This window comes from Lolium perenne, chromosome 3, assembly GCF_019359855.2.
Source record: "Lolium perenne isolate Kyuss_39 chromosome 3, Kyuss_2.0, whole genome shotgun sequence".
In the NCBI taxonomy this organism is placed as follows: domain Eukaryota; kingdom Viridiplantae; phylum Streptophyta; class Magnoliopsida; order Poales; family Poaceae; genus Lolium; species Lolium perenne.
In genome coordinates this window covers 25205685-25227341 of record NC_067246.2, presented here as the reverse complement: position 1 = coordinate 25227341, position 21657 = coordinate 25205685, and the positions used below count along the sequence as shown (strand labels likewise).

The following is a 21657-nucleotide window of genomic DNA, read 5'->3' as shown; positions in this document are numbered from 1 at the left end:
TACAACAAATGGCTGGATAAATCGCTCACAAACGAGGAAAAATGGTGCTGGACTGAGAGCTAACGAGAGAGAGACAGAGAGCAGCGAGCTGGAGGAGGAAGATGATGGTCGAGCAGCGATGCAGGCGAATTTTATCTGCCGCGCTTCGGGGTCAGTGCGCCCGAATCGCGCGACTCGGGGTCGCCCCACCCGAAATTGCCGCATCGGGATTCCTCTCCCTGACACAGTCTGCCCTTGGCCAGGGGACAGGCCGACACGGGCCTTCGGTGGCCGACAACCACGCTTCGGGGAGGAGCACCCCGAATTTGGCCTGACACGGCAGATTCGCCTCGTCTCGGGCTCCTCAAACCCGATTTTGTAAACTCGGGTTCCACCACCCCGACGGTGTATTATTTGTGAAATTTGCTAAAAACGAATATTATTTCTGGAATTAATAATAATAAGTGTATTATTTTAAAAAAATCGCCTACCGGTGGAGATAGCTGCTCTAAGCACTTTGTTGCGAGTCGTTGGCATATGCTTTAGATTCCATCTGTCGTAGTACACTAGTACGATCATCTCTAAACGCATGCCCGCATGTGAAGCCACGTGCTATGCTGCGCAGCGAGGATCAAGGTGAAGATACGGGGCCATACATGCGCCCCATGCCATCATTAACAAACGGTAGATACTTACCACGCACGCGTTTCTCGACACAAGCAACCAATTTCTCCACAATACTTTGAGAAGTACTCAGCTTTTTTGTACGTGGCTGGTAGAGTCGATCACCACATAAGCTTGGCTGCATGTCGATCCAGATCTAGATGTGCTATTGGTCCGACATGGCCATATATACCGGTGCAAATGCGATGCAAACGTCACACAGCGCACCTACTACACTACAGTACTGCTACTATTAGTCTCCTCCCATCTCGCCAAGCTTGCAGCCATGGAGAGACGCGCCACCGCCATCCTGCTGATGCTTTCTCTCGTCGCCGTCCTCCTCGTCGGCGCCACCGTCGCCGACGACATCATTCAACTCCCCAGCGGTACGTGCGCTGTAGCTTCCTTTTAACGGATATATATATCTGCCTCAGTAAGCTACGAGATAGCTAAATAGCGCTCGTCTTGCAGATGCAGCGGTGGGCGCGCCGAGCACGTTGGGGTGCTGCAACGACCCCAAGTGCAGCGATGGGGGGTTCTGCTACTGCCAGGACCTGTTCGACGACAAGGACTGCGCCGGCGCCGGCACCTGCAAGAAATGCAAGGCCGCCGCGAACGCGGAAGGCAAGTACATGTGCCGAGACGCGTCCTGGGGCGGCGCCCCGCCCAAGTGCTAGGAGGTCCGGCAACTAGCAGCTAGCACGGCCCCGTTGGTAGATCGCCGTCGACGTGCAATCAGACGCTCCGGCCGTAACAGTAGAAATGGGTCTTGGTCTGATCTCCCTCTCACTCTCTTTGTTGTTCGAGATGATGAGATCGATCCACGGTGCTAGCTGCAGTATGCTCTTGTTGTAAGTGCTAGCTAATCGTTGTATGGTGTACGTGCTGGTGAGCAACGTTGAATAAGATTTGGACGCTCTTTTCCATCTCAGTACAATGGTACGAATCTACACCTAATGGTTGTGGTCTACAGATTACTAGCACTGTCTTGCCGCCAGAGCTGGCCCGCGCTTACTTTTAGCGCCATTCGGCGTCCCTGATAGCCTCCCGCTGGATTGGGTTAAGCATAGGGGCGCCGATGAAATTACGCGCCATGCTGGCACGAAAACAATTTTAGGACGCGCGACTGGGGAAGTATTTTGGCGCCGGCGCCCCTATTTTTTGTTTCGGGTGTGACTGTGGGAGGGGGGGGGGGGGAGGGGCTACATGGATAGCGAGTGGAGATGCTCGTAGTGCTGAAAATGCAATGGATTGATCGTCCCTTAAACGTGCTGCTCAATCTCCCAAACCATAGATGCGAAGAAAGGGTTGAATAAAACATCTGCAAATTTCTGTAAAGCTTAATGTTGATGCTCCCTTCGATGCGGATGTTCTCCGTGGCACTACAGTGATCCATGACAATTGCGAAAACTTCGCTGCCATGAGCAACAACAAGCCGGAGTTTATCGATGAAGTAACGTCGGTCGAGGTACACGCCTTGAAACAAGGTCTAATTTTGGCTCAATCTATGCGATGCAACATTATATGTTATTCAATGTGGTCCAAGCAATGAATCACGAGGCTAAATGGAGTTTCAGTTGCAACCCTTGGTGATTGTTATCACCTGCATCCAAATTTTGAAATGTTCGGTTTGAATAAAATTTTCGTGAAGCAAATTCGGTAGCTTATGAATTAGCTAGGCTAGGTAATGGGGTTTGTCCAAGTCTGCTTGGATGAGCCCCGAGATTCCATTGTACAATGATGTAACTTCTATTCTAGATGAATAAAGAGGTATAACTATGTAAAAAAATCGTTGGCTATGTCTAAGATGATCCTTGAACTTGGAAAATTATCTGATATGGTCCATAATCTCGTTTAATATGTCCACATACGTGTTCTCATGTGGATTGCCCATGTATTTTGTTGATTTGTCATTTTATTGGTCCAATAGAGCATGGCTGCTAGAGCGATCCCCATTAGAGCGTGGTTGCTTATCTAGCCGACTGTCTACGTGAAGATTTGTAGTTCATATATCACTTCCCTTTGTATGTGGGTTATAAATACCTTACATCCCCTCCTATCTAGGGTTAGACAATAATTTAGATCAAAGTGCTTTGGTCGCACTTCCCATAGCAAAATCCAAGACCTCTCCCATTGCTGGACTGACTTCAAGATGTCTTTGTAACAATGTTTCCTTCGGGATTCAGCTGGATCGATGGACCAATTGTTAGGAGAAGACGTTTCATCAAAAATGGGTTGACTGAGTGGTGGAGATCCAAACAGTTATACCTTGGTATTTGCACTTGGGTGCTTCAAATCTAGTCATGTTTGCTAGTTACCCCTTTCCTTTACTTTGCATTTTCCCCTATGTTTTGTATGTTCTTTGGTTTTCCTTTTGTGTGCCTTGGTTGAATCAGGAGAATCAGGACCTCAAAATCTATAACCTTCACTAGGCGATGCAATTAAGATTTAAGAACATGTTCCACACATGCGCTTAGGGTTGCTGCGTGTCAACTATATATTTTCTCAAACCAACACATACGGAGATGATTCTTTTATGTTTATGTGGACCTCAGCTTTATCTTTCATGGCCGTTTTTATATCGTCTCTCATACCTCATGTGACACTAACTGCAATCATCTTTTTTCCTTCCCTCTCTCTCCCTTCATCCCCTCCCTACATCCCTCTCTCCCTCTCTCCCTCCCTTTCTCTCTCTAGATCCCACCCCTTGCTAAGACTCTTGCATATCCGAAGCCACCACTAAACCACACTTTTGATGCCGATCTTGTTTAGACAAGAGGATTGACATTGATCTATGTGATGTAATGGTCTATGATGTTACTCCAAAGTATGAACGCCAAAGGAAAAATTGTGAAATATATTTGTCTCCCTCATTGAATAAAAACTATTACAACCCATAGATTGACGCGCACACATCTACCAAACAAAACCCAATACATTCTCTCACATAGAATGCGACCGGTGTGCTGCCAAGATCATACAAAATTGACCAGCTGATATTTATGAAGGCACTTCCTTGCCATGTAGAAGATGTGCCATGTTTCGTCCAAGGCTTCGGTGATGCTGATGCGGTTCAGTTGTCTCCTTAGGTGCATTGTGCTGAGGTGGGTGCCCTACTGCACCCGTGTAGTCCACCGTGAAAAGTTCCTCAAACGGACGGCCTGAAAAAAATTTAAAATATTAACCCAAAACATTCCCATATTTAGCAACATCGAACAAAAATACAAATTCCGCTTCCATATTGCTTACCGTGTGCCAGAGAAGGATGGATTGGGGTCGAGCTGGGAGCCAAGTCGGCCTTGTTTACTGCAATATAATTTTCCTGAGAAGTTTAAGTACTGATCTTGACAAGGAAATTAGTAGAACACCATTATAAAAATAAGGAGGGTGTGATTGCCAAAGATTTAAATGATTGTCGTTCAATATATAAATTGTTCGAGAAAGATAAAGTACCTAGTCGAAAACTTCCATGCCGTATGGCCAGTGCAGGGAAGGAACACAGAGAGACAAAAAGGAAAATAAAAACTAGGTGGCAAAAGTGGCTCTTCATTTTTCTTCTGGGTACCTGGATGAACCTTAATTTGCCTTTCCTTTCTTCCTGATTTTTCTTGCAGTGTCGAAGTTACCTAATACGTGTGATGATGGACGATGATACAACCATGGCTCCGTGAGCAGTATATATACACCCAGAAGGCAGACACGCACAAGGCTTAATTTGGAGTGTTTCAGTGTGAAACGTGCTAGAAGTTTATTTTTGGAAGGTTAATCATTTTGGGATGTGATTATCGTTTATATTCTCCATATATTCCCTGGAACTTGCTGCTGGTTGCAATCATGCGTGATACGATATTGCATATCGCGAGGGATCCTATCTAGATCCATGGATATCAATAGCAATCCTAGAGACAATAACAAATTAATAACTATGAAAAAAATTAATGACAAGGATATCTTTTTTCGCAAAAAAAAGATCTTCTAATATTTTAGTGCATCCCACTTCCGTGGGAAGAGATATGCTGGATTGATTTCATATGAATACACTGCCTGGTACGCATTACAAAGATTTCATATGAAAATACGTTAGTAGAAGTTCTTTTATCTAAGTCACCCGTCACTTTTGGGGCATGTCAATGACAGAGAAGGCACGTCTTCTCTTTAACCTCCACGTCATATAGAGAAGATAATAACTATAACGTGTACAATGCATTGTCTCTTAGTGCTATCGCTTGCAATTAATGAGAATCAATTAAATTTGGTAGGAAATTAGGTTGCTAAGAGAAGACATGTGGTACAATGGAGAAAATTGTCTTCTCTTATTTCATAAGGGATCATCCCCTTCTCTTTCTCTATTATCTCTCCTCCAACTCAGCAAATATCATACGTGGAAGCTGACATAGGTATGCCTATCGGGCATGCCGAATAAGTACCCTTGGTCTACGGGAAAGTAAGAAGCCGATGGACTCGAAGCTTTGGAGGCCCAGAAGGTTGAAGGCTTTCGGGTTAGGAAAGTAGAGTTGTAATAGGAAACTTGTGTCAATATAGGAAATGCCCAACGTGGCTCGATAGATTGTAAACTTGTATGACACGGAAAAGCCTCGGCTTCGCCTCCTATATAAGGGAGAAGCCGAGGGACGAAGAAAGGATTGAATCATTGTAACCCTAGCCACCGTAATATTCTGTTGAGCACCTTTGTTCGGCTGAACCTTCGTGATCTACTTGCCCTCTACTTCTTACGAAACCCTAAGCCTACAATACGTAGGCATTGACAAGTTAATCCCTTGTAAATTGGCGCCGTCTCTGGGAATTGGAGGTCGCAAGGTCCTAATCTCGATGGCATCGTGAACATCGTCGTCGACAACAAGCAACACAATGGAAGGAGGTAAACGAGTCCAACCTGACCTCGTCAATTTTGTTCCTCACGATCGTTTTTCGGCACCGATTTTTTCAGGACCGTTGGCGGTCGCACCCGTCTACTCAAGATCGTCAACAACATCCGTTGAATCAGGTGACGAAGAAGTTTCGCAGCCACACTGCATCAAGCCCACCGACGGCGGGGCACTCGAGGATCTGTTCGGTGATATGCCCTTTGGGTCGTTCACGGAAACCGATCTATCTCAAGAAAGCGACTCGGAGAGCTTCACTAGCTTCGACTCCGCCAACACCGCCAATTCCATTGATAACAAGGTCTTCACAGATCTTTCTGACGGTGTCACCTGTCCTGAGTTCAACGGAAGTGCAACATATCATCAAATCTGCGTAATCAATGGAGCAGGCCGTGAAGCTGACGAAGAATCTGACGCTTTCGATGATATGTGTAACCCTTACATCGATCCCGCAGATCTGACGCGTGGAACAGGAGGCAAATATATTGGGGCGCAGCCACGAGAGAAAGTGCAGCTGCCGCATGAAGCATGTGATAGAGCCACAAGGGCTATGAACTGCACAGAGCCGATGAACACACAAGTTTCACCAGCAGCACTACAAGCATATCAATATAAACTTAGTCGCTCCCGACGTGAGTTAGAAAAACTACAGCAGAAACTCGATGAAAGAAGAGCTGCAGCAGATGCTTCCAGCGAGCGAAGAAACAACCTTAGTCAATACTCGAGAAATTCAGCAGACAATCACAGAGATGCTCGCGGAAGAGCAAGGTCTCGGCTAGGAGGTATACCCGAAGGCGAACGGGATAACCTAATTCAAAACATCGACATGTCCTTCATGTCGATAGATACAAGAGGGAACATAATCACAAAAACACCAGAGGCAGGATATATGGCGACACACATATTCATGATGGCATCGAGGCCATTTCCAGGAGATCCTCGATCATCATTGTACCAGATGGCTATGGTAGGAGTTGGCCTTATGGGTGCGGCGATAGCAGGGAGAGAGATAGCACCGCAACCTGAAAGTGCTCCGCGCCAAAATAGCCCAAGACAAAATAGTCCCCGAAGAACTATGGCAGCAACTCGAGATGCTCCAAGAGAAGGCGACGCGAGGAACACAGTAACTCAAGCTCGAGTCGACAGAGCACGCGAGGAAAGAGGTCGAGAAAACAGAACCCGCGAAAGTCGTCAGACAACATAAGATAGCGATGAGGACCTGTGCGGGCTCCCTTGCGTCACCCAAAGGGTTCGCAAAATGCGAGTACCCTCTAGCTTCAAGCTACCCGATAATTATAAAACGTTCGACAGATTGCAAGACCCAGAGGATTGGCTGGTTAAATTACCTGGAGACAGTAAAATTAATGGGTGCAATGAGAGCAACAGCTATGCAAAGCATCCAAGTTCACCTCAGCGGAGCCGCAAGATCATGGATGAGGACAATACCAGAGGGATCCATAGATAGCTAGAAAACCTTCGAGGAGTTGTTCGTGAAGAATTTCAGGTCTACCTGCAAAAAACCAGCATCAATAGAGCAGTTACGAACGTGCAAGCAAAAACCAGACCAGTCGATGAGAGCATATATCCAACGGTGGAGCATCATTAAAAACTCGGCTGAGCACGTGTATGATGAGAGGGCCATCGATGCATTCATCGCAGGCATCCGCAAGAGGGACCTCATTGAAGAATTGGGAAGATCTAACCCAAGAACGGTAGGGAAACTCATGGAAATAGCAAATCGGTGGGCTGACGGCTAAGACGTTGTTCATAACAAACGGCAGAGATCACCCGAAGAAGATTGCAATAGAAACGGCAATCAGAATAGGCGACATTTCCGCAATTTCGCGGAGTACGACGGTCCTCGCCAAGTATCGGCTGGCTTCTGAGGAAATAATGGTGGGAATCATCGTGATGATTACCATAGGAGTAATGAGCAACAGAATGATCATAGAGATGCACCGAGCTCCAGCAGACAAAATAGTCGACCCAGGTTTCCGCGGCCATACAACGTGTCACCCGAAGATCTTTTGAACGGCCCATGCCAGATGCATTTTTACGTTGACTCTGATGGAAGAAGGCAGTCAGGACAACTCCAGAAGGACCGCCGAACTTTTCAAGCCCTGCAAAGGGCGACAGAGAGCACGCAAGTGGAGGCAGTAAGGAGATGATACGCACAAGGATTGAGGAGTGAGGTGCATGTACCATTGCCACCACCACCCGCAATTACCAGTGCGAATCAATATCAGCTACAGATTGCAGGTCCTCCAAATAATAATGATGATTTTACCCCCTCAAAGGGAGCGGTGTCGATGATCCAGAATGGCAGGTCGTCAAATAGATCGCAGAAGCTAATTTCGCGGCAAGTAAACATGGCAATATTGGCACCCCCACCAACCATAGAGTATCAGAATTGGTCGGGTCAACCAATAGGATTCTCCATAGAGGATCATCCGCAACAAGTACCGCGGCCAGGGCACTCAGCAATGGTGTTGCCAGCAGTCATTGAAGGATACGATGTTTCTCGCATATTCATTGATGGAGGAAGCAGCATAAATCTCATTTATGCGGATACGTTGAGGAAGATGAACATCTCATTGGCTAACCTATCACCAACAGATACACGTTTTCATGGCATCACACCTGAGAAACCAACTTATCCTTTGGGCAAAACAACACTCGACGTACAGTTCGGAACCAAAGAAAACTTCATGAAGGAAAAACTCGAGTTTGAGGTCATCGATTGGCCATCGCAGTATCATGATCTTTTGGGACGACCAGCATATGCCAGATTCATGGCAGTGCCGCACTATACATATCTGTTGTGGAGGATCCCTGGTCCTAAGGGCCCAATAACAGTCAAAGGAAGTTTCGCTCTATCTGATAAGTGCGATAGGGACTTTCACAAGATTTCTAAATCATTCGAGATGCAGGCTGAGTATGAGGCAACCAAGCTCACCACCAACCACGACGTCTTACCAGACGGAGGTAGATCCTTGCAAGAGCAAGCTTTCGACACCTCTAAGGACACCAAGGAAGTTCAGATCCACCCGACAGATCCTAAAAAGATGACATCCATCGCTACCAACTTGGATAGCGCATAGGAAAGCGCGCTCATCGAGTTCCTCCGTGAGCGCTGGGAAATCTTCGCATGGCATCCAGCTGACATGCCAGGAGTACACATGGAACTTGCCGAGCACGCACTCAATCTAGACCCAAGAGCTAGACCAATTCGACAACCTTTGCGGCGTTTCTCGGAGTCAAACCGCAAAGCTATGCTATCTAAAATCCATCGATTTGAGGAAGCTGGTTTTATTAAAGAACTGAAGACCGAAGCCACCTGGGTCGCCAACCCAGTGTTGGTCCCGAAGAAAAACACTGAAGTCCTTCGCATGTCCATCGATTTCATGTGTCTCAATAAACATTGTCCAAAGGGTCACTTTCCCCTGCCTAGGATCGATCAAATCATCGACTCCACGGCAGGTTGCGAACATCTTTCCTTCCTAGATGCATATTCTGGTTACAACCAGATTCGACTGAAAGAAGAAGATGAAGTCAAAACAGCTTTTATAACCGCTTATGGCGTGTTCTGCTACAGAACAATGCCCTTCGGGTTAAAAAAACGCGGGATCAACATATCAGAGGATGATGCAGAAGTGCCTTGCCACGCAAATCGAAAAAACGTCCAAGTATACATTGACGACGTGGTCATCACAACAACAAAAAAGGGTTTTCCCTCATTGACGATCTTCGAGAAATATTTGATAATCTCGATAAGTTTTGCCTCAAGCTAAACCCGACAAAGTGCTCCTTCGGTGTTCCTGCGGGAGAGCTCCTCGGATACTTAGTGCCAGCCAAGGGGATTGAAGAAAATCCAGACAAAATACAAGCAATTCTGACAATGAGGAAACCAAGCAAGCTCAAGAAAATACAGCATCTAACTGGGCGAGTCGCAGCTTTAAGCAGATTCATCGCACGATTAGGAGGAAAAGTGCTGCCCTTCTACGCGCTCACAAAGCAAGGGGAGAAGTTCGAGTGGAACGATGAAGCAGACAAGGCCTTTGAGCACCTGAAGCGCACAATTTCGACACCACCAGTATTGGTGGCGCCAAGAGAAAAAGAACCCCTGTTGTTGTATATTGCAGCCACACCTCAGGTGGTCAACACAGTTCTTGTAGTAGAGAGAGAAGAGGAAGGAAAGATCCATGGAGTCCAGCGCCCAGTATATTTCCTTAGTGAAGTCCTATCTCCATCCAAGCAGCGTTACCCGCAATATCAGAAGCTAGCATATGGAGTCTTCATGTCAGCAAGAAAACTAAGGCACTACTTTTCAGCACACCCGATAATAGTGGTCAATGAGGCACCCCTCTCAAATATCTTGAATAATCCGGAGGCTACATGACGTGTCTCCCTTTGGGGAATAGAATTTCCCCTCGGGACATCACATACGAGAAAAAAAAGGTAATCAAGTCGCAAATTCTGCCGGACTTTGTCGCATAATGGATGGAACTTCAAAACACGGAGCCACCAGAATTGTCGAGAACTTGGCATATGAATTTCGACGGATCCAAAAGAGTAGAAGGAGCAGGCGCAGGCGTTATACTTGTTTCACCGCAAGGGGACAAGATGAAGTACATACTGCGGATGACTTTCTCCAACGCATCAAACAATGAAGCAGAATATGAAGCTCTTATACATGGGATGAAGATGGCAAAAGCATGTGGCGCTACTCGCCTCAAAATCTTTGGCGATTATCAGTTGGTTGCACAACAGGTGATGAATAAGTGTGATGCAGTCAACGATAGCATGATAGCATACATAGATGTGTACAATGAAGTCGAGAAAACCTTCAACGGTTGCGAAGTAAATCATGTGAATAGACTCACCAACAACGAAGCCGACATTTTAGCAAACATCGGGTCACAATGTCTGCCCATACCACCTGGAGTCTTTTTGGAGGAAATCAGCGAGAGATCAACAAAGTCGAAGAAAACGACAACACCAAAGCAGCCGAAGAAAAAGGATAAACCCAAGAAAGTCCCGGGGCCTGCAGCAACCCCAAAACCAGATATTTCTGATGAAGAGGAAGAACCAGAGGAGGTCATGATGATACAAATCCCTTGGATGCAAACATACTTGGCGTATATCACGAAGAAAGAAATACTCGAAGATCTAGTGGAAGCACAAAGAGTTATTCGATGATCTAAGGCATTTACATTGGTTAAGAGAGAACTATACAAGCGAAGCATATCAGGTGTACTGCAAATGTGTGTTACACCCGAAGAAGGGCGAGTCATATTAAAGGACATACATGAAGGGATATGTGGCCACCACACAAGCAGTCGAGCAATCGCAGCCAAAGCTTTTCGAGCTGGGTTTTACTACTGGACAGCTATAGATGATGCGATGGAAATAGTACGTACTGATACGTCTCCAACGTATCTATAATTTCTGATGTTCCATGCTTGTTTTATGACAATACCGACATGTTTTGTTCACACTTTATGTCATTCTTATGCGTTTTCCGGAACTAACCAATTGACGAAATTCCAGAAAGACTCCAGGGGCGCCGCCACCGTCGCGAAACTCCAATTCGGGGGACAGAACTCTCTGTTCCGGCACCCTGCCGGACGGGGAATTGCCCTCGGAGCCATCTCCACCGCCGTCTTCACCGCCATCTTCACCACCATCGCTGCCTCCATGATGAGGAGGGAGTAATCCACCCCCGAGGCTGAGGGCTCCGCTGTAGCTATGTGGTTAATCTCTCTCCCATGTACCTCAATACAATAATCTCATGAGCTGCTTTACATGATTGAGATTCATATGAGTTTTGTATCACTACTATTCTATGTGCTACTCTAGTGATGTTATTAAAGTAGTTTTATTCCTCCTGCACGGTGTAATGGTGACAGTGTGTGCATCCGTGTTAGTACTTGGCGTAGGCTATGATTGTGATCACTTGTAGATTACGAAGTTAACTATTGCTATGATTGTATTGATTGTGATCTATTCCTCCTACATAGTGTGAGGGTGACAGTGTGCATACTATGTTAGTACTTGGTTTAGTCGAATTGATCTTTCATGCACTCTAAGGTTATTTAAATATGAACATTGAATTGTGGAGCTTGTTAACTCCGGCATTGAGGGTTCGTGTAATCCTACGCAATGTGTTCATCATCCAACAAGAGTGTAGAGTATGCATTTATCTATTCTGTTATGTGATCAATATTGAGAGTGTCCACTAGTGAAAGTGTAATCCCTAGGCCTTGTTCCTAAATACTGCTATCGCTGCTTGTTTACTGTTTTACTGCGTTACTACTGCTGCAATACTACCACCATCAACTACACGCCAGCAAGCTATTTTCTGGCACCGTTGCTACTGCTCATATATATTCATACCACCTGTATTTCACTATCTCTTCGCCGAACTAGTGCACCTATTAGGTGTGTTGGGGACACAAGAGACTTCTTGCTTTGTGGTTGCAGGGTTGCATGAGAGGGATATCTTTGACCTCTTCCTCCCTGAGTTCGATAAACCTTGGGTGATCCACTTAAGGGAAAACTTGCTGCTGTTCTACAAACCTCTGCTCTTGGAGGCCCAACACTGTCTACAGGAAAAGGAGGGGGCGTAGACATCAAGCTATTTGTGAAGCTTGCCAGAGAAGCATGTTAGGCTTAAATGTGTTTTGAATTTGCCTCTTGAAGCTCTCTTTTGCTTCAAATACTATTTCTTGCGGGTGCATCACCAAAACTGCTGAGCCCATCTTAATGGCTATAAAGAAAGAACTTCTTGGGAGATAACCCATGTGTTATTTTGCTACAGTATTTTGTTTTATATTTGTGTCTTCGAAGTTGTTTACTACTGTAGCAACCTCTCCTTATCTTAGTTTTGTGTTTTGTTGTGCCAAGTAAAGTCGTTGATAGTAAAGTTCATACTAGATTTGGATTACTGCGCAGAAACAGATTTCTTTGCTGTCACGAATCTGGGCAAAATTCTCTGTAGGTAACTCATAAAATTATGCCAATTTACGTGAGTGATCCTCAGATATGTACGCAACTTTCATTCAATTTGAGCATTTTCATTTGAGCAAGTCTGGTGCCTCAATAAAATTTGTCTTTACGGACTGTTCTGTTTTGACAGATTCTGCCTTTTATTTCGCATTGCCTCTTTTGCTATGTGGGATGGATTTCTTTGTTCCATTAAACTCCAGTAGCTTTGAGCAATGTCCAGAAGTGTTAAGAATGATTGTGTCACCTCTGAACATGTGAAATTTTGATTATGCACTAACCCTCTAATGAGTTGTTTTGAGTTTGGTGTGGAGGAAGTTTTCAAGGGTCAAGAGAGGAGGATGATATACTGCGATCAAGAAGAGTGAAAGCTCCAAGCTTGGGGATGCCCCGGTGGTTCACCCCTGCATATTTTAAGAAGACTCAAGCGTCTAAGCTTGGGGATGCCCAAGGCATCCCCTTCTTCATCGACAACATTATCAGGTTCCTCCCCTGAAACTATATTTTTATTTGGTCACATCTTATGTACTTTACTTGGAGCGTCTTTGTGTTTTTGTTTTTGCTTTTGTTTGAATAAATGCTTGTGTGGGAGAGAGACACGCTCCGCTGGTTCATAGGAACACATGTGTTCTTAGCCTTTAATTTTCATGGCGAAGGTTGAAACTGCTTCGTTAATTGTTATATGGTTGGAAACGGAAAATGCTACATGTAGTAATTGGTAGAATGTCTTGGGTAATGTGATACTTGGCAATTGTTGTGCTCATGTTTAAGCTCTTGCATCATATACTTTGCACCTATTAGTGAAGAAACACATAGAGCTTGTTAAAATTTGGTTTGCATGAGTGGTTTCTCTAGAGTCTAGATATTTTCTAGTGAGGTGTTTGAACAACAAGGAAGACGATGTATAGTCTTATAATGCTTGTAATATGTCTTTTATGTAAGTTTTGATGTACTAGTTTATGCTTGTGTTTGCTTCAAACAACCTTGCTAGCCTAAGCCTTGTATCGAGAGGGAATACTTCTCATGCATCCAAAATACTTGAGCCAAACACTATGCCATTTGTGTCCACCATACCTACCTACTACATGGTATTTCTCCGCCATTCCAAAGTAAATTGCTTGAGTGCTACCTTTAAATTTCCATTCTTCACCTTTACAATATATAGCTCATGGGACAAAATAGCCTTAAAAACTATTGTGGTATTGAATATGTACTTATGCACTTTATCTCTTATTAAGTTGCTTGTTGTGCGATAACCATGTTTCTGGGGACGCCATCAACTACTCTTTGTTGAATATCATGTGAGTTGCTATGCATGTTCGTCTTGTCTGAAGTAAGAGAGATCTACCACCTTATGGTTAAGCATGCATATTGTTAGAGAAGAACATTGGGCCGCTAACTAAAGCCATGATCCATGGTGGAAGTTTCAGTTTTGGACAATATCCTCAATCTCAAATGAGAAAATTAATTGTTGTTACATGCTTATGCATAAAAGAGGAGTCCATTATCTGTTGTCTATGTTGTCCCGGTATGGATGTCTAAGTTGAGAATAATCAATAGCGAGAAATCCGATGCGAGCTTTCTCCTTAGACCTTTGTACATGCGGCATAGAGGTACCCCTTTGTGACACTTGGTTAAAACATGTGCATTGCGATAATTCCGGTAGTCCAAGCTAATTAGGACAAGGTGCGGGCACTATTAGTATACTATGCATGAGGCTTGCAACTTGTAAGATATAATTTACATGATACATATGCTTTATTACTACCGTTGACAAAATTGTTTCTTGTTTTCAAAATAAAAGCTCTAGCACAAATATAGCAATCGATGCTTTCCTCTTTGAAGGACCATTCTTTTACTTTTTATATTGAGTCAGTTCACCTATTTCTCTCCATCTCAAGAAGCAAACACTTGTGTGAACTGTGCATTGATTCCTACATATTTGCATATTGCACTTGTTATATCGCTTTGCATTGACAACTATCCATAAGATATACATGTTACAAGTTGAAAGCAACCGCTGAAACTTAATCTTCCATTGTGTTGCTTCAATGTCTTTACTAAGAATTTATTGCTTTATGAGTAACTCTTATGCAAGACTTATTGATGCTTGTCTTGAAAGTACTATTCATGAAAAGTCTTTGCTATGTGATTCAATAGTTTACTCATTACATTTACATTGTTTCGAATCGCTGCATTCATCTCATATGCTTTACAATGGTAAGATTATGTTGGTAGCATGTCACCTCAGAAATTATCTTTTATCGTTTACCTACTCGGGACGAGCAGGAACTAATCTTGGGGATGCTGGTACGTCTCCAACGTATCTATAATTTCTGATGTTCCATGCTTGTTTTATGACAATACCGACATGTTTTGTTCACACTTTATGTCATTCTTATGCGTTTTCCGGAACTAACCAATTGACGAAATTCCAGAAAGACTCCAGGGGCGCCGCCACCGTCGTGAAACTCCAATTCGGGGGACAGAACTCTCTGTTCCGGCACCCTGCTGGACGGGGAATTGCCCCCGGAGCCATCTCCACCGCCGTCTTCACCGCCATCTTCACCACCATCGCTGCCTCCATGATGAGGAGGGAGTAATCCACCCCCGAGGCTGAGGGCTCCGCTGTAGCTATGTGGTTAATCTCTCTCCCATGTACCTCAATACAATAATCTCATGAGCTGCTTTACATGATTGAGATTCATATGAGTTTTGTATCACTACTATTCTATGTGCTACTCTAGTGATGTTATTAAAGTAGTTTTATTCCTCCTGCACGGTGTAATGGTGACAGTGTGTGCATCCGTGTTAGTACTTGGCGTAGGCTATGATTGTGATCTCTTGTAGATTACGAAGTTAACTATTGCTATGATTGTATTGATGTGATCTATTCCTCCTACATAGTGTGAAGGTGACAGTGTGCATACTATGTTAGTACTTGGTTTAGTCGAATTGATCTTTCATGCACTCTAAGGTTATTTAAATATGAACATTGAATTGTGGAGCTTGTTAACTCCGGCATTGAGGGTTCGTGTAATCCTACGCAATGTGTTCATCATCCAACAAGAGTGTAGAGTATGCATTTATCTATTCTGTTATGTGATCAATATTGAGAGTGTCCACTAGTGAAAGTGTAATCCCTAGGCCTTGTTCCTAAATACTGCTATCGCTGCTTGTTTACTGTTTTACTGCGTTACTACTGCTGCAATACTACCACCATCAACTACACGCCAGCAAGCTATTTTACGCACCGTTACTCTGCTCATATATATTCATACCACCTGTATTTCACTATCTCTTCGCCGAACTAGTGCACCTATTAGGTGTGTTGGGGACACAAGAGACTTCTTGCTTTGTGGTTGCAGGGTTGCATGAGAGGGATATCTTTGACCTCTTCCTCCCTGAGTTCGATAAACCTTGGGTGATCCACTTAAGGGAAAACTTGCTGCTGTTCTACAAACCTCTGCTCTTGGAGGCCCAACACTGTCTACAGGAAAAGGAGGGGGCGTAGACATCACGTACTTGTGAAGCTTGCCAGAGATTCGCATATAAACCTCATTCTCCTATTGCAGAATTAATGCCAATACCTTTGGCATGGCCTTTTGCCCAGTGGGAATTAGATATGGTGGGAAAATTGCATAAGTCTTGGTCAGGAGGACAAGTCTACTTGCTCATAGCAGTCGACAGATTTACCAAGTAATCGAAGCAAAACCAGTAACTTCGGCTGATGCAATGGCGGCAGTAAATTTTATCAAAGGCATAGTTTTTCGATTTGGCGTCCCTCACAGCATAGTCAGGGACAACGGCGGTAACTTCGCCTCGCGAGAATTCGAGGACTATTGCGAAGGTGTAGGCATCAAGCTGCAGTTCGCATCTGTCGCACATCCGCAAACCAATGGCCAAGTCGAAAAAGCAAACGGTCTCATATGCAATGGCATCAAGAAGCGTTTATTAGCACCACTTGAAACAGCAAGACACGCTTGGGTTGACGAGTTACCCTCCGTGCTATGGAGTCTACGAACAATGCCAAACGTAGCAACTCAAGAAACCCCTTTTTTCTTGGTCCATGGTGCAGAAGTAGTACTCTCGATAGAAATAGAACATAATTTTCCCAGAGTCATGGAATATGAAGAAGAGGCTTCGCAGAGAGCACTTGAAGATGCTGTGGACGCAGTCGATGAAGCACGAGACGTGGCGTTATCCAGAGTAAGCGTATATCAACAGAACCTCAAGAATTATCATAGTCGCCGATTGCGACCCAGATCCTTCGAAGTCGGGGACTTAGTCCTTCGACTCAAACAAGATGGCCATGAGAAGCTAGAGTCCCCATGGTTAGGACCATACATCGTCACGGAAGTTATTCCAGGAGGAGCATATCAACTGAAAGATAAGAAGACATGCAAAGATGAAGGGAACCCGTGGAACGTAGCACAACTATGGCGATTCTACGCATAGAAAAAGGCAAACTAGCAGTAACCATGTAAACACACATTGTACTTGAACAACTCGCAAGTTTCCAGACGCACTCTTTTCCTTTCAGGGAACCGAGTGGGGCTGAAAGGTTTTTAATGAGGCGGGCTTACGTTGCTGCAATATAGCATGGTTGAAATAAAAATAGTGATGAAAAATCTCTTTATTTTCTTTACAAACAAGGCTCGGTGGCTTGAACCCGCAAAATACAACACAGTCAACCTCGAACACTCGACAATATATCTGCTTTGGTTTCACCAAAACCTCGCGAATAAACAAGTATTCGTATGTCACTCTGATGCGTGTGGTTGACACGTCCGTTGGGAACCCCAAGAGGAAGGTGTGATGCGCACAGCGGCAAGTTTCCCTCAGTAAGAAACCAAGGTTTATCGAACCAGGAGGAGCCAAGAAGCACGTTGAAGGTTGATGGCGGCGGGATGTAATGCGGCGCAACACCAGGGATTCCGGCGCCAACGTGGAACCTGCACAACACAACCAAAGTACTTTCCCCCAACGAAACAGTGAGGTTGTCAATCTCACCGGCTTGCTGTAACAAAGGATTAACCGTATTGTGTGGAAGATGATTGTTTGCATAAAACAGTAGAACAAGTATTGCAGTAGATTGTATTTCAGTATAGAGAATTGGACCGGGGTCCACAGTTCACTAGAGGTGTCTCTCCCATAAGATAAACAGCATGTTGGGTGAACAAATTACAGTTGGGCAATTGACAAATAAAGAGGGCATGACCATGCACATACATATCATGATGAGTATAGTGAGATTTAATTGGGCATTACGACAAAGTACATAGACCGCCATCCAACTGCATCTATGCCTAAAAAGTCCACCTTCAGGTTATCATCCGAACCCCCTCCAGTATTAAGTTGCAAAGCAACAGACAATTGCATTAAGTATGGTGCGTAATGTAATCAACAACTACATCCTTAGACATAGCATCAATGTTTTATCCCTAGTGGCAACAACACAACACAACCTTAGAACTTTCTGTCACTGTCCCAGGTGTCAATGCAGGCATGAACCCACTATCGAGCATAAATACTCCCTCTTGGAGTTACAAGCATCTACTTGGCCAGAGCATCTACTAGTAACGGAGAGCATGCAAGATCATAAACAACACATAGATATAACTTTGATAATCAACATAACAAGTATTCTCTATTCATCGGATCCCAACAAACGCAACATATAGAATTACAGATAGATGATCTTGATCATGTTAGGCAGCTCACAAGATCCGACAATGATAGCACAATGGGGAGAAGACAACCATCTAGCTACTGCTATGGACCCATAGTCCAGGGGTAGACTACTCACACATCACACCGGAGGCGACCATGGCGGCGTAGAGTCCTCCGGGAGATGAATCCCCTCTCCGGCAGGGTGCCGGAGGCGATCTCCTGGATCCCCCGAGATGGGATCGGCGGCGGCGGCGTCTCTGGAAGGTTTTCCGTATCGTGGCTCTCGGTACTGGGGGTTTCGTCACGGCGGCTATTTGTAGGCGGAAGGGCAGGTCGAGAGGCGGCACGAGGGCCCCACACCACAGGGCCGCGCGGCCAAGGGGGGGGCCGCGCCGCCCTAGGGTGTGGCCCCCTCGTGGCCCCTCTTCGTCTCTCCTTCGGACTTCTGGAAGCTTCGTGGAAAAATAGGACCCTGGGCGTTGATTTCGTCCAATTCCGAGAATATTTCGTTACTAGGATTTCTGAAACCAAAAATAGCAGAAAACAGCAACTGGCACTTCGGCATCTTGTTAATAGGTTAGTTCCAGAAAATGCACGAATATGACATAAAGTGTGCATAAAACATGTAGATAACATCAATAATGTGGCATGGAACATAAGAAATTATCGATACGTCGGAGACGTATCAGCATCCCCAAGCTTAGTTCTGCTCGTCCCGAGCAGGTAAAACGATAACACAGATAATTTCTGGAGTGACATGCCATCATAATCTTGATCATACTATTTGTAAAGCATATGTAGTGAATGCAGCGATCAAAACAATGTATATGACATGAGTAAACAAGTGAATCATATAGCAAAGACTTTTCATGAATAGCACTTCAAGACAAGCATCAATAAGTCTTGCATAAGAGTTAACTCATAAAGCAATAATTCAAAGTAAAGGTATTGAAGCAACACAAAGGAAGATTAAGTTTCAGCGGTTGCTTTCAACTTGTAACATGTATATCTCATGGATATTGTCAACATAGAGTAATATAACAAGTGCAATAAGCAAGTATGTAGGAATCAATGCACAGTTCACACAAGTGCTTGCTTCTTGAGGTGGAGAGAAATAGGTGAACTGACTCAACAATAAAGTAAAAGAATGGTCCTCCATAGAGGAAAAGCATCGATTGCTATATTTGTGCTAGAGCTTTGATTTTGAAAACATGAAACAATTTTGTCAACGGTAGTAATAAAGCATATGTATCATGTAAATTATATCTTATAAGTTGCAAGCCTCATGCATAGTATACTAATAGTGCCCGCTGTCATTGCCTAATCGACGGTACCTCGGAGGAGGGATCCTCACGAGGGGGAGAAGAAGTAGGGGCCATAGGGCGGAGAGCACACGGGACGGTGGTACGCGAGTTACCCAGCTTCGGAACACCTGCACGATGACAGGGCCTACTGCTGCTTGTCTAGAATTATCTGGGCGCTTTCGCGTTGTTACAATGAGTTGTGGTTGTGCCTCTAGGGCTCCCGGGATCCGGCTTATAAAGGCGCACGGATCTAGGGTTTACATGGAGAGTCCTAGCCGGATTACAGACAGCCTAGCTACGGTACTACATCTTGCCGTGCACGTCACGGATCCGCCTTCCATATACATCGTACTGGATCCGGGTTCCTCATGGGCCTCCACAGATCCGGGTGACTCCTATGTCGGTACGGATCCGGCTTACTGATCCTGGACTGGACTTCTTCCTTCATGATCAACAGCAACTGGGCCGCCCGATGGGCCACATGCCTCATCACCGTCCGTGGGCCACCCGGGCTTGCCGGATCTAGGCACTGTCGATGGTACACCCATGAAGTATACCCACAACAGTAGCCCCCAGAGTTCTCCGAGTTTCACCTGCAGTTTCCGCCTTGCTGGTCCATCATGATCTTCGGCAAACGTTGGTAACGCGGAGAAACTTGAAGAGCTCCAACTTTGCATTTTCTTCTTTTTCCAACTTATAGCCGGAAAATGCTCCCATCCCGCGGGACTTCATCCATCGACGTTCCAAAGAACATTTCCGGGTTACTCCCTGCTCGAACGAGAGCCAACTTATCCTCACGGAATTACCCAGAATCTTAAAAGACTCAAACGGTTCCGGAAATCCTTCATCTTCAGATCATACTTAACAACGGAAGTTCCACATTTCCCGCGCACAACTTCCTCATTTCCCGCGCTAAATTTTCGCAGATGCAAATCTTCAGCCGGAATTTTCGGGAGTGCATGGTTAAGTTACCTCCACGTCGTTTTACCGCAGTTGACCTAAACACGTGTCATCCATCCAACGGTGTGACCGTTCAGTTTCCACCGTCGGATCCGGATCCCGAATCTCCGCGTGTGGCCTATAAATACCCCGCGGCCCGGTAAAAATCCATTCTTTCACCTCTCCTCACCACCTCGTCTTCCTCCTCGCGCCGCGCCGCCCGCCAGATCTCGACTCCGGCGAGCTTTGCCACGGTGAGCTCCGCGCGCCGCCAAACCAAGGCTCCCCTCGCACCAAGATTCCCACGTTTGAACGGGAAATTCGCTCCGCCGCCGATTCGTGGTCACGCGGGACGATTTCCTTCAAGTTCGGCGACCTCATCTTCACCGGAGCTCCGTCGAGCCACCGCGCCATTAGCGGTAAGTGCGCCGGCCTTGTAGAAGATAACCTAGTGTAGAAGATAGACTTAGGTGATCCGGGTACTTAAACATCTTGTATGGGTGCAGCCGGAAGCATGCCACTCGATTCTTCGCATTGTACCGGTAGCTCTCCAAGTAGCCCGGATCCCAACCAAATAGAAACCATATGCCCGGATCCCATATCATTCTTGCCACCATATATTTCCGACATTAGACCAGCTCAACCTTTTTCCGCATCTTCCAGCACCGCTCCAAGCCGGATCCCTTCCCTCCAAGAGCTCCAAGAAGAACTCGAGGGACAAGCTCGGATGGCAGCAAAGGTGCAGGAGACGGAAAACAAGCGGGCGTCCAAAGCCCGGATCCGCGAAGGAGAGCGGGGTCAGTGGTGGCCTTGCGCCACTACCGATGTGGAGCTTAGAGAACTCCAGAACGAGGGCATGATCTCCACACATTGGAGTTTTACGCGTGACTCCGACGTCCCCAAGCCCGAAGCCGGAGAAATTGTTATGACCAAAGCTTGGGTGGAACGCGGACTCTCGCTTCCCTGTTCGGAGTTTTTTCTCTCCGTCCTCAACACATATGGGCTCCAGCCCCACAACATCTGCCCAAACTCTTATCTTCTTTTGTCCAACTTCGTGACTCTCTGCGAAGGGCACCTTGGGATCCGGCCAGACGTGAAGTTATGGCAGTTCTTTTTCCGGGTGAAGAAGGAAACCAAGGACAAAGCAATGGTGAACTGCGGAAGCATGACGTTTATGCTCCGCCCTAACCGTATGTATCCTCCCCACGATT

The 21657-nt window shown here is 45.5% G+C and overlaps 2 protein-coding genes across 2 annotated transcripts; both read left to right on the top strand.

Moving 5' to 3' along the window:
• The first annotated feature begins 844 nt into the window (after positions 1-844).
• On the top strand, positions 845-1573 carry LOC127340973 (uncharacterized). Its single transcript, XM_051366743.2, has 2 exons — positions 845-1028; positions 1114-1573. The coding sequence occupies exons 1-2, from the start codon at positions 929-931 to the stop codon at positions 1317-1319; spliced, it is 306 nt and encodes a 101-aa protein (XP_051222703.1). The 5' UTR covers positions 845-928; the 3' UTR covers positions 1320-1573.
• Positions 1574-8008: 6435 nt separating this feature from the next.
• On the top strand, positions 8009-8626 carry LOC127339166 (uncharacterized). The gene has a single exon (XM_051365045.1). It carries the CDS (start codon positions 8009-8011, stop codon positions 8624-8626), a length of 618 nt encoding a protein of 205 aa, XP_051221005.1.
• The last annotated feature ends 13031 nt before the right edge of the window (positions 8627-21657 follow it).

Excerpts from the sequence above, each read along its gene's own strand:
- LOC127339166 (XM_051365045.1), top strand. The coding sequence starts at position 8,009 with ATGGTGTTGCCAGCAGTCATTGAAGGATACGATGTTTCTCGCATATTC.
- LOC127340973 (XM_051366743.2), top strand. The coding sequence starts at position 929 with ATGGAGAGACGCGCCACCGCCATCCTGCTGATGCTTTCTCTCGTCGCC. Across the intron at positions 1,029-1,113 it reads CATCATTCAACTCCCCAGCG|ATGCAGCGGTGGGCGCGCCG; the intron begins GTACGTGCGCTG and ends CTCGTCTTGCAG.